A 16,210-nucleotide genomic window follows, 5' to 3' on the forward strand; every position below is an offset into this window, starting at 1 on the left:
GCATCTAATCTTTTGGCCCACATTCAACAAAACATAACATTCTTTTAATATAAATTACTCTAACTTTTAATTCTTTTACTTTTTATTTCTTACAATTTCTTTATTTCTAGAACTTATTTTATTTTATAAATACAATAAAGTGAATTTTAAGCCTAACATAATCCCATAAAATCGGCTCATGAGGTACAATGAAATGTCCTAATCTATAGTGGAAGTGAGATCTCTAACACACCCCTCACGCTGAGACTGACAACTCGTTGGTGGGATAACATATTATGGATGGTCACTCGATAGTGGGTGCCCTGATAAATTCAACAAACAATCGCTAGGATAGACTCGAAATGACTCTGATACCATATTAAGAAGTGAATTTTAAGTCTAATTCAATCCCACTGACTCAAGAGATGAAATTTGCACCCACTTATATACAATGAAATGTTTTTATTTTATTTTATAAATACAATACACTTAAATTTATTTTAGATAAAAGTAACAATAGATGCTATCATGATAAATTTTGAATAATTACAGCAAAACTCTTCTACTTGTTAGACATTATACAAACTCTATTCTATTTTTATATGATACTTTTAAGACAATGTTAAAATAATAGAAATAACACAAATTGAATATTAATTAATTAATTTATTTATATTTGACTCATCTTTATCATTAAAGAAATTTTCTTTATGCCTGAACTTGAACCTATAGAAAAATAAGGAGAGATATTTGTGAGAATATTTTCTAAAGTAGCATTCTTTATATAGTTTATTTATATTATTTTAAGAATAACCATGTTATTTGATGAGTGATTGAAAATTTAAAAATTGAATTCTAAGTTATTTAAATTCGAGTACTGTTTGATTATAAATATTAATTGTGTGTTAGTCTTCTTTTTTGAGTATGATAAGATAGTGATATAAATTGCTACAATTAAATAAATTATCCAAAACTAAAGAATGATGAACAGAATAATTTCTTGTAAAACCATGAGTGACAATGAAATTGATTTGCAAAAGGAATAATGAAACGAGTAAAGTATGCCAGGGACTTTCTGGGCTTTGTCGGAGTGGTCTCCCACAAAAAGATTCACACGAATTATAGAAAACAGAAAAAGCACATTCTTCAAAGGATTTTTTTTTTCTTGCAAAATTTAATTTTTTTTGAAGAATAAAGCAAACAGCTATACACAGTTCCATATTCTCTTTTGTATAGTAAATGCAATCACAGTCTCTCATTCTCCCTGGTCCTCCAATTTTATCTTTTTCTTTTTTTGTTACACCACATACAACTCCATTACTATCAGTTTATACAGCAGAATGCATAGAGTTTTTATATAGAAAGCCTCAGAAAATCTTTTGTTTCCACTGTTAAATTCTGATTATTCAGTCTCAGTTTCTGTTTCCATCTCCCTCTCTATTGATTCTTTTCCATATTTGAGGATAACTGAAACTGTAGTAGTTGTGTGAGCTGGAGTTTGATGTCTGTGCCACTGGAACAAGGCTATGTAGGCTTATCAGAGGTTCCTGCAATGGAAGGTTCTGACAAGTTTTCCCAGAGGACTAGTGGTGGCTTGAACCTCAAGGCTACTGAGCTGAGGCTTGGTTTACCAGGTTCCGAGTCACCTGAGAGAGATGGGGGTGTGGAAGAAAGGAATGTGCACCCTTTAGGCATGGTGAAGAATTTGGTGTCTGGGGCCAAGAGGGGTTTCTCAGACACCATTGATGGGGGTTCTGGGAAGTGGCTTCTCTCTGGGAATGGTGGATCTGAGGTGGGGTTGGGAAAAGATTGTGGCTTGTTCTCACCAAGGGGTGTTGGTGCTAGTGCTGGCAAGGCTGAGTCTACCAACCAACAAACATCTGTTGTTAAAGATAAAGTTCCTCTGCCTCCAAAACCATTGAATGAGAAGAAACCTCAGATATCTGCTCCTGCTGCAAAGTAGCACCATCTTCCTTTAGCATCATCACATAATATATGTATACTTGTATTCAATATGTTTTCTTTGTCAAAATATTTGTTCACTTTGTGTGCTGTCCTGTTTATGGTTTTCTCAGTTATGTGTGTGCATATTTAGAAAATGTTGGAATCAAGAAGAAAATGGGATAATTCAAAGACAGTAAATGATTTATTTTTTTTAACTTTGAAAAAAATTATTTGGTTGAATTTTAAATTGAGAAGAAGGGAGAATAAAGTCTATCAAGGCGAGGTTTTTGAGTTCATTAACTCTTCTTGTTGCTAATTATGTGATCATGTTACTCTCTAGTGTTATAGAAGCTGTTAACTCTTTTCTATGTAATTTAGGGGGTATTCCTTGTATGTTAATCATGATCTAGGTTATTTTGGTTGTTCTGTAAATTTTCTTCTTCATCTGGGTTATCAATTGTTTGCTTTTCTGTATGACTTTCTACTGAACTCCTGGGATTATTCAGTGTCCTATAACCAATGGTTCAATTTTCATGGTGAAACTTTATTGTTTTTTTCTGCCCTGTGTTCTTATTTGTTATGCATTTCCCTTAGAAAGCTTAGTGATTGGGTTCCTTTTGTTTTGAAGTTATGATCTCTGATCTCTGCATAGATGATTATCTCAACTGGGGCTATTCTGTTTCTTGAATCAGGGAACAGGTTGTGGGATGGCCACCAATCCGATCTTTCAGGAAGAACTCAATGGCCACTCAGCTTCCAAAGAAAGATGATGATGCAGAAGCCAAATCTGGATGCCTTTATGTGAAAGTTAGCATGGATGGTGCTCCATACTTGAGGAAAGTGGATCTCAAAATCTTTGGAACTTACATGGAACTGTCTTCAGCCCTGGAAAAGATGTTTACTTGTTTTACAATCAGTGAGTTCTGTTTTTCTTTACTAGCAATTTACAATCAAAGTTGTTGTTACCTTCTTACTATAAAATTAAGCATAGCTTTGAAATTTCAATATTCTCTGGTTATACCAATCATTCTCTTGATTTGATTTTGATGAGAGAAGTATAAAGAGTTTATCATGATCAGAACTGGCACCCTTTTAGATCTATGTGGATGACTAAATCAGGATCCTAAGTCTTCCAATGTCACAGGCTCAGGCTGGTTGGTTCCATGAGCTGGGGGAATATTTACGGGAGTGCTATGAATAGGTCAAATAATTCTTTACCAATAAAATGCTTTGTATGTTTCAGATTCTGATACTGTTTTCACCAATGACAAGTGCAGGTCAATGTGGTTCTCATGGAGTTTCTGGTCGAGATAAGCTGAGTGAAAGTAGATTGATGGATCTCCTTCATGGTTCAGAATATGTTCTCACCTATGAAGACAAGGATGGTGATTGGATGCTAGTTGGTGATGTTCCATGGGAGTGAGTGCATATTATGTCTCTGTTATGCATTATTCTGATTCCATTTCCATTTTGGTGTTAATGAGTCAAACTATGATTTTTTACAAAGACATTTATTTTATCATCTTAATAATATCAGAATCAACAAAGGAGAATAAGAGAAATGATGTTGTTGTTGTTGCTTTTTAGGATGTTCACTGACTCATGCAAGAGGCTGAGGATAATGAAGAGTTCTGAAGCAATTGGACTAGGTGAGACTGACACATACATCTATGTGCTTTCTTTTATATCTTGTCGTAGCATTGATAAACTCATCACTCATGATATAACTCCATTGCATAATGCTACAAAATGATATCCACAACACTTAAAAGAGCCAACAAGTGTGTGAAGCCACTGAATTGCAAGCGAGTTTACACAAATCAGAAGATAACTCTTTTGGTATGAAAATGAGTGAGGAGTATTGATGTGTAAATCATTCTAGCTGCAAAACTTTGACTCCATTATCATCTTACCATATTTTCTTAAAATGATGGAAATGTCCATCATCCCTTGAAGGTTTTATACTTTCAATATGAATCAGAGTTCACACTTCAGCATTTTCTTTTGTTCTTAAATAAATCATCAAACCAAATTTACAGTGTACTTACCTACCTAAGTTTGATTCCTGCAGCACCAAGAGCCATGGAAAAATGCAAAAGTCGCAACTAGAAGCAATATGGTACTGATACAGAAGAGATGGAGTATTATTATTATTACCTTTAAACACATCATACAAGAGTCTAAAGGCAAGTGCAGGGCACAAGCTGAGGCTTCTCTTGCTTGAATATGTAAAATCCTACATAAGGGATCAATATATGTTTTGTTGTAGACATTTCTTAGGCTTGTTTACCCTCACTTCTCTTCAATCACTGCACTGTGGACTTCATATGACTGAAGCTGCCTTAGTAAGTAAATTTTGTAACTCAAGTCTCTAATGTTTAATATTGGTGAGCATTTTAACTTTCAAGTCATGCATGAAAAACAAAATAACACCTTAACTTCAATACATTTGAAAGGAATGTATTAAAAGATAGACAGTGATTTGGGTGATTCATGATAATGCTCCTTTAGAAGTTTTTCTTGTTAATGTTATAAAGCAGATGTAGATTAATGACAGCATTTCAAGATTCAGAAGAAATAGTTTAATACTTTTTCTAAAATGTAATATTATGGTAATAGATACTTTCAATACACACTCGTAGCTTAAATAATATCTCAAATTTGAGTGTTATAATTAAAAACTCGTGCCAAAAGCCAATGAATATTTTGTTTTTGTACTTTAAGAATGTCAGGAACATTCCTTGAAACTAATAATGAAGACATCATTTGAGTGCATTGGTGTATTGGCACAGAGCTTGTTTATATACTTACCTATACTTGTATTTTTTTTCTCACATTCTCACATTATATTTCATATCATGCTTCTCTTCAATACAACAACCAACAAATAAAAAAAGAAAAAAGAAAAAATATATGTATTTCCTTATGATCTTCAAATATTAACACTCAAAACCAATTGAAAATTATAATTTTTAAATTAAGAAAAATACTGGGTATTATTTAACACTAAGATATGGTTAAGGCAGTAGCATGTGAACCTTTTTACTATTGAAAAGCATTTGATTCATTGATTCCTCTTCCTTATTACACAAAACACAACCTTGAGTCAACACATTCCTAATTTTAAGGTTATCTTTTGTGGACAACATGTTCCTAAGACACCTCTAAATAGAGATAATCATCTTAAGAGGTAACTTCGTATTCAAAGTGACAGTGTGGTTCCTATCTTAATCCATGTAAGATATCATGTGTTGATGATAGTGCTAAGTGTTGTGATTAGTTGCTTTATTATACTAAAAATATATCTTTAGTATTTCATTTGGTGGACTTGCATTAGTTTTTGGATTGGGTCACATGGTTGGCTGCTGAAGGTGAAATTGATGAATTTTGGGCCTTATGTAAGATTGATTGAGAGCCAAGTATGGAATCCACATTTGGCAATTGCTTCCTGCGCCCAACACAATTTCAAAAATTTCAAAAATACCATTTATTCTGGAAATGAAAATCCGGAATTGAAAATAATGCATTCCAAAAATACCATTTATTTTTCATTCTTATATTGAAACACCTTTTAACAATTTGTTTTTTTTATTCTTATCATCAAACACCTTATCACAAAGAAATATCATAAACTAAGTTTTTTTTTATCAGCAATAAACAATGAATAAATGTGAGTCACTTTAAGGGTGACCCAACCCTTATACGAAACATACGACCTTTAACCTTGTGCACAACACACACCCCGCCAACTCCTAAATACTTAAATAAATCCGAAAAGAACCGCCTACAACCCTCACTCTTATACCCAAACAAGGCATCAAAACATCATCTCCATACAGACCAAATGATCAACACACCAATCAGAGAAGGAAAAGATTGCATCCCGCGACTTGGAAGTAACCCAAGCCCATGCCTTTAGTTGCACCAACGTGAATACTTCCAATACGTCTATTACACCCCCTCTAAATATTACTTTGTTTCTATGTTTCCAGATTTCGTTGACGACCGCGATCCAAATCACTCCCCAAATCTCATTTACCGAAACAGACACGTTACTCAACCTAAACTGAGAGAAATTAAGCAGTGGAACATTATGAAACACACCTTGCACGCCCAACCAAGCCCAACAAAGGTTCCACACTCGCCACGCAAAACTACACTAAAAGAATAGATGAGTGTTAGATTCCTCCTCCACCCCGCAAAGACTACACACAGAATTTACCACCGTGATCCCACGTTTTTCCAAGTTAGCCTTAGTAGCCAACTTATTTTCCAACACCCTCCACGCCGTAACATGTGCAGAAGGTACAACCTTACACTTCCAGAACTTCATAAACTCCCCCTCTCTCTCCCCTACTCAGCCCCCCCTTAGACGGAGATATCCAGTTTTAACCGAATAGCCTACCTCCTCCCCTTCCTTCCACTCCCAGCTATCTTCCTTCTCCAAATTCAAGCTCACACCCTGAACTTCCTGAGACAGTAGACACACTAAATTCTTTTCCCACTCAAAAAGATTCCTTCTCCAACCAAACTTCCAAACCCAAACATTGTTGTTCCAAGCCCCTACCTCTGCCACCGTGGAAGCTTTTGAGACACTAAGTGAAAACAGCCTCGGGAAAACACTTTTCAACGCCCCCTACCCACCCAATTGTCTTCCCAGAACATAACTTCCTTCCCATTACCCACCTTCCAAGCCACGACATCTTCAAAATTCTGACCCCACCCTTCTAAGCTCCACACCTCCCTTAAATCTTTCCACCATAGGGAATCTGAACTTCCTCCCCTTCCCTCTCTCAAATTTCTCCAATCCCCGTACTTGGAATCAATTACCTCCTTCCACAAACCACCCTTATTCGACCTCAGACGCAAAATCCATTTACCGAGTAAAGCCGAGTTGAAAATCCTTAAGTCAATGACGCCGAGCCCTCCATCCTCCCGTGCTTCACACACCTTTTTCCAAGAAGCCCACACTACCTTTCTTCCATCAGAGCCCTAGCCCCACATGAAATTCCTTTGAATACTCACTATCTCGTTTGCCACCCCAACAGGCATTTTGAAAAGAGATAGGTAAAACAAAGGGATAAAAGAGAGAACTGACTTGATCAGGCAAATTCGCCCTGCCATAGACAATAGCCTGCCTTTCCAACTACTCAGTCTTCTTTTCACTCTATCTATCACCCCAGCCCAAAACTCCTTTTTCTTATGACACCCTCCTATCGGCAAACCCAAATAAACTAAAGGAATTGTCATCACCTCGCAATTAAGAATTGTCACAAAACGCTGAATCGATATTTGCTTTACCCCCACACCTCCTAACTTGCTCTTCATAAAATTCACCTTAAGCCCAGATGCAAGTTCAAAACAATTCAGAGCCTCCTTAATATTGAAAATGCTTTTGACATTAGCTTCACAAAAGAAAACAGTATCATCAACATACTATAACATGTTAACCTTCACCTTCTCTCTGCCAATCTCCAGACTATCTATCATCTTCCTCTCAGTTGCCATTCTAGACACGCCTGCCAAGCCTTCCGCCGCAATAAAAAACAAAAAAGGGGCTAACGGGTCACCTTGTCGAAGTCCTTTTTTTGGGAAGAACTCCTTAGACGAACTACCATTCACTAGCACAGACACAGAAGCAGACTCCAAACACCCTTTTATCCAACGAATCCATTTACCACAAAAACCGAGTCTTTCTAACATATAATAGATGAACTCCCATCTCACTGAGGCATACGCCTTTTCAAAATCGGCTTTGAAGAAAACACAACTTTTCTTCCTTCTCTTTATCTCATCCAGAACTTCATTGGCGACTAACACACCATCCAACAAACCCCTCCCCTGAAGAAAAGCAGACTTCCTAACATCGATGACTTTACCAATCACCTTTTTTAGACGCTGCGACAGAGCCTTCGAAATAATTTTGTATAGACATCCAACCAATGAGATAGGTCTAAACTCCCTAAGCCGCAGAGGATTTTCACATTTAGGGATCAAGCATAAGAATGACGCATTTGAACCCCGAGGCCATTTTCCGAAGGATTCGAAATCCTTTACTGCAACCATAATATCTGCTTTGATGAGATCCCAACAAAACTTTATAAATCCATATTAAAGCCGTTTGGACCAGGACTCTTCGAGCTATCACAACTCCACATCGCTTCCTTAATTTCCTTTTTAGTAAAATCTCCAATCAACATCTGATTATCCTCCACGAAAATGGAATTAAAACAAGCGTTGTCCATCCTAACCGGCAACTCTTCATTTCCAACAAACCTGGCTTCGAAGAAATCTCTGACCTTAACCTTAACCTCATCCTTATCCTCACTCCACCGGCCGTTTTCAAAAATCATAACGTAAGTAGGTACCAATTAATAATTAATGAAAAAAATTTAACAGAAAAATAAAGAATAGGTTAATTAAGTGGACAGATATTTGTAAGAAAAAAGGGATTAAACCATTTTGATAACTAAAACATGTAACTCTAAACCTTAAACTCCAAATCTTATATAAAAGGAATATGAGTAGGTAGGGTTTGGAACATTATGAAAACAGAAAAATCTTATGATCTTCAATAATGCTTAGTCGGTGCAGCATCCTAACACAATTTTTACCTATTATTCATATAGGTGCTTCAATAAAATCCTATGTGTAAAAATGGTGAAATAGGCCAGCTTAAAGGATTGGACACATCCTCTTCTTTCATGCTGTACATGTTAGTTACACATGCAATTATATTTTTGCATATTTGGAAGACTTCCATGGCTGAATGCTGGTTTGGAGCATGCATCAGAAGTAGTGAAGAAATGATTATATGATGTAGCAACAATGTTGGCTGCATTCTCTACTGATATAGTTTGGTGCCTTTTCTTTTCTGCATAATTAGGCAATGTTGAAAAATGAGATAGTTTCCTCTACCTTTTCTCTTTTATCTTCTTTGCAATCCAAAGAAATTCCTAATGATGTTAACAGTTTCTGCATGAATTATATTACCGTTGCCATCCCCATTGAACTCTCCTCTATTTGTTACGTTTCGTTGGGTTCCATGAGATGATGGTGTTGGAGGAGTAGCGTCGCTGTCTTCACTCTCAGATCGCAATCTACGCTGGCATTGGATATTCTTGCAATGAGGGCATGAAGAAAGCTTCCACGTCCCTGTTCGAATCACTTCTTCAATCATGAAAACTAATGCAGAAGAAGGGTGTTCCACGGGGCCTTCTACGCTGAAATCTAATCCCCCATTACGCTCTCCAATCTCCACCACAACTGAAAAACCTATATCTCCACCACAATTTCTACCACTACCACTATTCACGTAATAATGTGCTACGGTTACCATGTAGGTTTGTTCTTCATTGTTGATTCTTATTTTCTTCTTCTCAGTAACCAAAAGACCCATCCTAGTTCCAGACCCATATGCCCAATAGTACGTTTCTACCTCGCCCCTCCGTGACCGTGATTCACCATATTGTTTTTTTTTGGCTTCCCTGAAGATAGTATCAATCACCTCATATGGTTTGTGAAGAAAAGCATTCTTTTTCTTTTCTTTCCCTACGAATACGTAAAGCGTTGCACATTGAGGACGAAGAAGTGTTGAATGTTGCCCTATATTTGGGTAAAGATCGCTGACAGAGATCGATATGCTCTCACTACCTGAATTTCTATCGGTGGTTCTGGATATGGAAAGTGTACAACTCATTCCGTCTACCTTGTACTTGAGCTCCCAGTCTTGTATCTTTTCTTCATCGTTTGTTATTTCTTCATGTTTTGTGACGGTAATGGTAGCGGCATTGTCGAGTTTAACATGGTAAGAACAATACTTTCCATTCCCCAGAAGACGAAGGCCGCTAGGACTATTCCCCATTTCTACGCACCAATTTCCAGATCTATCAAAACATAATTATAAATCCATATCAATAACATTCACTTCTCTTCCAACATACCAAGTTTCTTAAAGATACCAAGTTTCTTAAACATATCAGGTTTCTTAAAGATACCAACATAATCTCCATCTTTTAGAAGATGAAAAGTTGTCAGAACTATTTCCCATGTGTATTTATATATATGTGTTTGGTGAGTAGTAGAATATGTAGTAGACCATGCAACATCCATGAGTGAAGTAGGAAACAAAATGTATGCAGATAAAGATGTAGAAAAACAAATGCTGTAAGACCAGCAAACAAAGAATCATCCCAAAACTGGAAAGATCAACCTAACAAGACATAAATCCAACCATACCTGCACGTGCAATTCGACCACCTTAATAGGTTTTTTCGATAATTCCGATGAAGGTGAAGACGAAAAATTTGGTGGTGCAGTTCATTGCTGTGTGCTTGGAAAGAATATAAATAGATAGATCATAGATTCTTACCACGGTAACATCAAGGGAAGCGTTAATCTTCCGCACAATAATTTATATGGCATCTAATTCTTGTTCCAATATATTATCATTCTTCTCTATCTTTCCAACATAATTCACATCATGCTCTTGCACTTTACTTTTGTTCGATTCTTTCAGCCATTTTTTTCTTCTATACTTGTGAGATTTACAAAGTTTTTAGTTTTATAAAGTTAAAATAGATTTAAAAATCAATTCTTAAGTAATATTATAATTATTTAAATTAATAATAAATTTTTTTATTATAAAAGAAAGAATAAATAAATGTAAACCACTTTAGAGGTGATTCAGCCCTTATATAAGAAAAAATTTTCAAAAAATCTTTCTAAGAAAAACAACCTAAGATCGAGCAACCCACCACATAAGGAAAAAACCAACACAAAAACAATAATGAATTTTATTCATACAAACTAAATGATCAATACACCAATCAGAATAAGAAAAGCGAGCTGATGGTACTTTTGAAGCGACTCAAGACCAAATCTTTAATTGAATGAAAGTAAACATTTATGAAAAACACTATCTAACATCTCTCTACCTTTCAAAAAAATTGATTGACTTTCATTAATAATTGAGGGTAAAACCTTCTTAATTTTACAAGATAACATTTTTAAAATAATCTTGTATAATGCGAACTAATGATATTGGTCTATACTGGTCAAGCTTTAAATGATCATGCAGCTTTAAATGATCATGCACCTTAGGTATTAGAGTAATGAATGACGCGTTACACCCTTTAGGAATACTTCCCGTGACTTGAAAGTACCTCACTGCTTTTACAATATCCTCTCTTAGTACTTTCCAACTACTTTTTATGAAGTTAAATTTGAATTGAGGACTTTTTGAGCCATCACACTCCTATATTACATCCCTTATTTATTTCTTTGAAAAATCCGATATAAGTTAATCTTATCCTCCTGGGATATTGATTTAAACTCCACTTCTTCAAGTTTAACCCGAAAATTTGAAATACAAATTTGTATTATGAATTATACCATATGTACAAATCTTTATATCTGGATTACACAATCTAAAATGGATATATTCAAAATATATTCTATTGTATTACTATACATATTTCTGATTTATTTGAATCATTCCTCTTCGTCACACTAAACTCAATCTCCGCGAAAAGGGTGTGAAAATACGATTGTGCTTATTACATTGATGGTTTTAGTGAAGAAAAAAGCACAGAAAATTGTATATCTGCTGTCAGAAACAGCTTGCATTATCAAACCAGATGAAGAAAGTTGTTAACAAGCACAAATTGAAGTTGCTACACTGTAACTCATTTCCACCATTTATTGAAGTTAATTTTATTTGCTTGAATGATACTACCATTACCATCCCCATTGAACCGTCCCATATTTGCTGCATTTTGTGAGCCTCCGTAACGCGGTGGTGGTGGTGGTGGAAGAGTGGTGTCGTTGCCTTCACTCTCAGATAACCATCTACTCTGCGATTGGATATTCTTGCAATGAGGACATGCAGAAAGCTTCCACGTCCCTGTTCGAATGACTTCTTGAATCATGTAAAGTAATGCAGAAGAAGGGTGTTCCACAGGGCCATCTACGCTAAAATCTAATACTCCATTATGCACTCCGATCTTCACCACAACTGAAAAACCTATATCTCCACCACGATTTCTACCACTACTACTATTCACGTAATAATGTGCTACGGTTGCCACGTACACTTGTTCTTCATCGCTTTTCTTCTTCTTCTTCTCAGTAACCAAAAGACCCATCCTAGTTCCACACCCATATGCCCAATACTCCGTTTCTACTTCGCCCCTCCGTGATACACCATATTGTTTGGTTTTCCCTTCCGTAGAGAAAATATCAAACACCTCCAATGGAATGCAAAGAAAACCGTCGCTTTTTCTTTCTTTCTTTACGGATACGTAAATCGTTGCACATCGAGGACTAACAAGGGTTGTATATTTCTGTATATTTAGGTAAAAATCTGTGAGAGAGATAGATATGTTCTCATCACCTGAATTTCTTTCGAGACTTCTGGATATGAAAAGTGTACAAGTCATTCCGTCTACCTCGTACTTGAGTTCGCTCTTTTGTTGATGTTTTGTGACGGTAATGGTAGCGGCATCGTCGAGTTGAATATGGTAAGAACAATAGTTTCCATTCCCCAGAAAACGAGGGCCGCTTGGACTATTCCCCATTTCTATGCACCAATTTCAAGATCTATCAAAACATAATTATAAATCCATATCTTACATACCATATCAGTAAAAGAAAATTTTCTTTAGCATCATCAACACTAAATCATCATATTAGAGTGTAAACGGTATGTTTTAGGTTTTAGGATTTATAATTTTAGGTTTTAGTATTTATAATTTAGGGTTTAGGATGAATTATCAAATGATAACATTCACTTCTCTTCAAACATATGTTAAAGATACCAAGTTTCTTGTTTTTAACTCATTAAAAACTCTCCAAGACACATCTAATATTTTTTTTTAAATTTTATTAAGAAATAATAAATAAATAAAAGGGATGTTCTAATCCTTATATATTATTAATCCAAAGACAAAAAAAAGGAGTAGTTAAGCTTAGGGTTTAAGCTTCTATGCCTCTAAGACACTCCTACGACAATACTAATCTTTCATTTTTTATAATTTTTTTTTATTAGCAATGAATAAATAAAATTAAAGGGATACTTCAGGGGTATCCCAACCGATATACGGTGACTAGAAGGGACTTCCTATTTCATTCACAAAAGAAACTCTTCTTTATGGTTGGATCATAACAACCATAAAGTGAGAGAACCATACCCAAAAAAAGACCAGCAGGTTGCCTCGTAGCATCATTCAGCTTTACCAAAACACCCAGAACCGAGGCCACCTACATTCACCACGTCACACACACATGGAGATCGCCGTTTCATCGACCGGCGATCATGTTGATCTTTGCATAACTTCGGCGACCACCGACTACACATGGAGATCGCTTTTATAATCTATATTTTGTAGAAAAATATTAAGCATAGGGTTCCTAATTTTGTTTAATAATTATACTAGATAGTGCAAAATATATATTCCATTAAAATGAAAAAATCTTATATAAAAATTACAGACTCAAATTTATTAGTATCTAAATTAATTTTTATTGATAATAAATAATTTTTAAAATATATAATTAGTTATCAAATTTTTAATTAATAATCATTTAAAATTTAAAATTTGTGTTTTAGATCCTAAGAAATTATTTATTAATAATAGAAATTCATTTAAAATTCAATAACTCTTTTAGTTTTTAATATTTAATTTAGTTAATATATTAATTAATTAATTTTTATTTTTAATATTAGTTTTATTTAATATTTTTTTTATAAGATATTTATAAATCTCTTCTTACTAAAGGGGGTTTTGGACAACATGATAGTTTGTTGGTTTTTGTCAATATAAATGAAAGTACTGACTTACTTATCTATGTAAACAAATTCCTAATCCAGAAGATTCACTCTCTCTGCTATTGATTAGATTTGATTACGAAAATTGTTAAAATTCACGAGGTAAATATCATAAATGAAGAGTAAAATTACACAAATTTATGTATATTTGTGTTTGGTGAGTAGTAGAATATGTAGAGCATGCAAGATCCATGAGTGAAGTAGGAAACAAAATGGATGCAGATAAAGATGTAGAAAAACAAAGGCTGTAAGAACAGCAAACAAAGAATCATCCCAAAACTGGAAAGATCAACCTAACAAGACATAAATCCAACCATACCTGCACGTGCAATTCGACCACCTGAATAGGTTTTTTCGATAATTCCGATGAAGGTGAAGACGAAAAATTTGGTGGTGCAGTTCATTGCTGTGTGCATGGAAAGATTATAAATAGATAGATCATAGATTCTTACCACAGTAACATCAAGGGAAGCGTTAATCTTCCGCACAATAATTCACATGGCATCTAATTCTTGTTCCAATATATTATAATTCTTCTCTATCTTTGGAACACAATTCTCATTTTGCACTTTACTTTTGTTTGATTCTTTCGATTGAGTAAAGAACATCCTTAATACATTGAATTATATTGAGCATTGGAAAAACTCATATCCTTGGTAGAATGTATCTAAATAATCATATCTAAACTTTTAGCAGATATAATGAAATTGTTTTGACAAAGAGGTGTCTCTGCAGAAGAAAGTCTTGCAGCAGTTATGACAGCTAACAAAAGTGCTACATCAGTGAGGTAGGATCACGCCATTATATGAGAAAGAATCAGTGTTGTATAGAGGCTTGAGATGGGTGAAATGCTGGCAGAGTTTAATTAGGAAAGTGTTCTGTTTTGTTTTTATCTGCTGTAATATATATATATATATATATATATATATATATATATATATATCACAAGCCATATATGGTTTCTGTTTTAAGAGTAAGGAGGAGTAGCTTTGAAGTTTTTGTATATGGGTACCTGAAATATATCTTTTAATTCAATTTATTATATATACATATGGCTACTTCTCCTTACTTTAAAACAGAAACCATATATGACTTGTAATATATATATATATATATATTTATCGAAAAAAATAAATTTAATTGAAAAAAATATTTCAAAATGTAACAACTCTCATATACAACCTTCATTTATTTAGCATTTACACATGAAAATAAATTTCCTGCATGTGTAACTTCAGCTTCACAGATAAACAAGATACATGGGACTTAATGTTTCAATCTGTATTAAAAACAATTTTGTATTTATAAGGATTGTAACATCTACAAAATTTCCTTAATTTAATTTATTCTTCGTTATAGAAAATGAAAAATATAATACTAAAAAATAATAGATGAAATATAATCTATACATGTAGCGTGAAGAACCTCTTGATAGTGTGTTAATTATTTGCAAACGAGGTATTTCATGATATTAGAAATAAGAAGAAGAAAAAAACTGGTAGAATGTTGGTAGTTATTTTTTTATTGTTAATTTTTGTACTCAATTCTTTTATCCTTTTTGTGGGAAGCATGTATTTGATTTTGATAGGTATTTTTTTTACAATGATTAAGTGTTTTTTTAATTTAATTTATTTTTTGTTAATAAAAATAATAATTGTGAAGTTAGATTTTGGAAAAAACATTATTCAATTAAGTAAAACTTTATATTAAATGTTGAAAATGTTAAGATTAGGAAAAAAAATGGATGAATTAGATTAAAAATTGTTTATCCTCAATAATGATATCAATTCTAGTAAATAACTCCATATACAAAATCAAACTTTCAAAGGAAAAGTAATCTCCTTTCCCTATAAATCAAACTTTCAAAGGAAAGGAAAAGTGATGTCCTTTCCCCTCTTATCCTGAAAGATAGCATTAGACAAGCAAAAAGTGTAAAGTGATTAGAAGAGATAAAAATAGGGGATAAAAATTTAGAAATAAATGTGGAATGTGTGAGTGGTTCAATAACTCTGACTTGATAAGTCTAACAATTTTTTTGTTAAAATATATTTTAAATGTCTTTAACACCATATTAAAAAATGAATTTAGGATTATATTTAAGATTGTACAATCTCAAATATGTATGTATGGATTGTATAATTAAAATACAAATTTTTACATTATAAATTTTATTATTTGAAATACAAATTTGTATTTTTTGAAACTGTGAAAATACTAGAGAAAATTGTCAAAAATAATAAGTATCAACTAGTTTTAAAATTTGTTAGAATGTTCAATTTATTTTTTCATTCTTATAACTAAAACACCTTTTATCGATTTGTTTTTTCATTCTTATAACTAAAACACCTTTTATCAATTTGTTTTTTCATTCTTATCATCAAACACCTTTTAACAACGAAAATTCATGACTTAATTGGGCACCAATTGATAATTAATGAAAACAATTAATAGAAAAAATAC

General features: G+C 33.7%; 3 protein-coding genes across 5 annotated transcripts; 1 reads left to right on the forward strand and 2 right to left on the reverse strand.

The window, feature by feature from the left end:
* Positions 1 to 981: 981 nt before the first annotated feature.
* Positions 982 to 4,330, forward strand: PAP2 (phytochrome-associated protein 2). 2 transcript variants are annotated; one of them, XR_016520692.1, is made up of 6 exons: positions 1,034 to 1,938; positions 2,616 to 2,839; positions 3,068 to 3,124; positions 3,201 to 3,342; positions 3,511 to 3,572; positions 3,995 to 4,330. XR_016520692.1 is itself a non-coding variant. In XM_068647333.2 (5 exons), exons 1-5 carry the CDS (start codon positions 1,481 to 1,483, stop codon positions 4,030 to 4,032), a joined length of 924 nt encoding a protein of 307 aa, XP_068503434.2. In that variant the 5' UTR covers positions 982 to 1,480; the 3' UTR covers positions 4,033 to 4,330. The 2 variants fall into 2 exon arrangements, 1 of the variants encoding a protein (XP_068503434.2); XM_068647333.2 differs by lacking the exon at positions 3,068 to 3,124 and having other exon boundaries at positions 982 to 1,938.
* A 4,078-nt stretch (positions 4,331 to 8,408) lies between these two features.
* Positions 8,409 to 10,235, reverse strand: LOC137838104 (uncharacterized). The gene is made up of 2 exons (XM_068647334.2): positions 10,162 to 10,235; positions 8,409 to 9,809 (listed from the first exon to the last, which is right to left on the reverse strand). Exon 2 carries the CDS (start codon positions 9,785 to 9,787, stop codon positions 8,852 to 8,854), a length of 936 nt encoding a protein of 311 aa, XP_068503435.1. The 5' UTR covers positions 9,788 to 9,809; positions 10,162 to 10,235; the 3' UTR covers positions 8,409 to 8,851.
* A 1,113-nt stretch (positions 10,236 to 11,348) lies between these two features.
* On the reverse strand, positions 11,349 to 14,210 carry LOC137838105 (uncharacterized). Of its 2 annotated transcripts, none has more exons than XM_068647335.2 (2): positions 14,070 to 14,210; positions 11,349 to 12,502 (listed from the first exon to the last, which is right to left on the reverse strand). In XM_068647335.2, the coding sequence occupies exons 1-2, from the start codon at positions 14,164 to 14,166 to the stop codon at positions 11,610 to 11,612; spliced, it is 990 nt and encodes a 329-aa protein (XP_068503436.2). In that variant the 5' UTR covers positions 14,167 to 14,210; the 3' UTR covers positions 11,349 to 11,609. The 2 variants fall into 2 exon arrangements, with proteins under 2 accessions (XP_068503436.2, XP_090158017.1); XM_090301891.1 differs by having other exon boundaries at positions 11,349 to 12,522; positions 14,070 to 14,159.
* Positions 14,211 to 16,210: the final 2,000 nt, after the last annotated feature.

This window comes from Phaseolus vulgaris, chromosome 4 (genome assembly GCF_051622355.1).
Source record: "Phaseolus vulgaris cultivar YP4 chromosome 4, ASM5162235v1, whole genome shotgun sequence".
Taxonomy (NCBI): domain Eukaryota; kingdom Viridiplantae; phylum Streptophyta; class Magnoliopsida; order Fabales; family Fabaceae; genus Phaseolus; species Phaseolus vulgaris.

Excerpts from the sequence above, each read along its gene's own strand:
- LOC137838105 (XM_068647335.2), bottom strand. The coding sequence starts at position 14,166 with ATGCACACAGCAATGAACTGCACCACCAAATTTTTCGTCTTCACCTTC. Across the intron at positions 12,503-14,069 it reads TGGTCGAATTGCACGTGCAG|AAATGGGGAATAGTCCAAGC; the intron begins GTATGGTTGGAT and ends ATTGGTGCATAG.
- PAP2 (XM_068647333.2), top strand. The coding sequence starts at position 1,481 with ATGTCTGTGCCACTGGAACAAGGCTATGTAGGCTTATCAGAGGTTCCT. Across the intron at positions 2,840-3,200 it reads GTTTACTTGTTTTACAATCA|GTCAATGTGGTTCTCATGGA; the intron begins GTGAGTTCTGTT and ends TGACAAGTGCAG. Across the intron at positions 3,343-3,510 it reads GTTGGTGATGTTCCATGGGA|GATGTTCACTGACTCATGCA; the intron begins GTGAGTGCATAT and ends GTTGCTTTTTAG.
- LOC137838104 (XM_068647334.2), bottom strand. The coding sequence starts at position 9,787 with ATGGGGAATAGTCCTAGCGGCCTTCGTCTTCTGGGGAATGGAAAGTAT.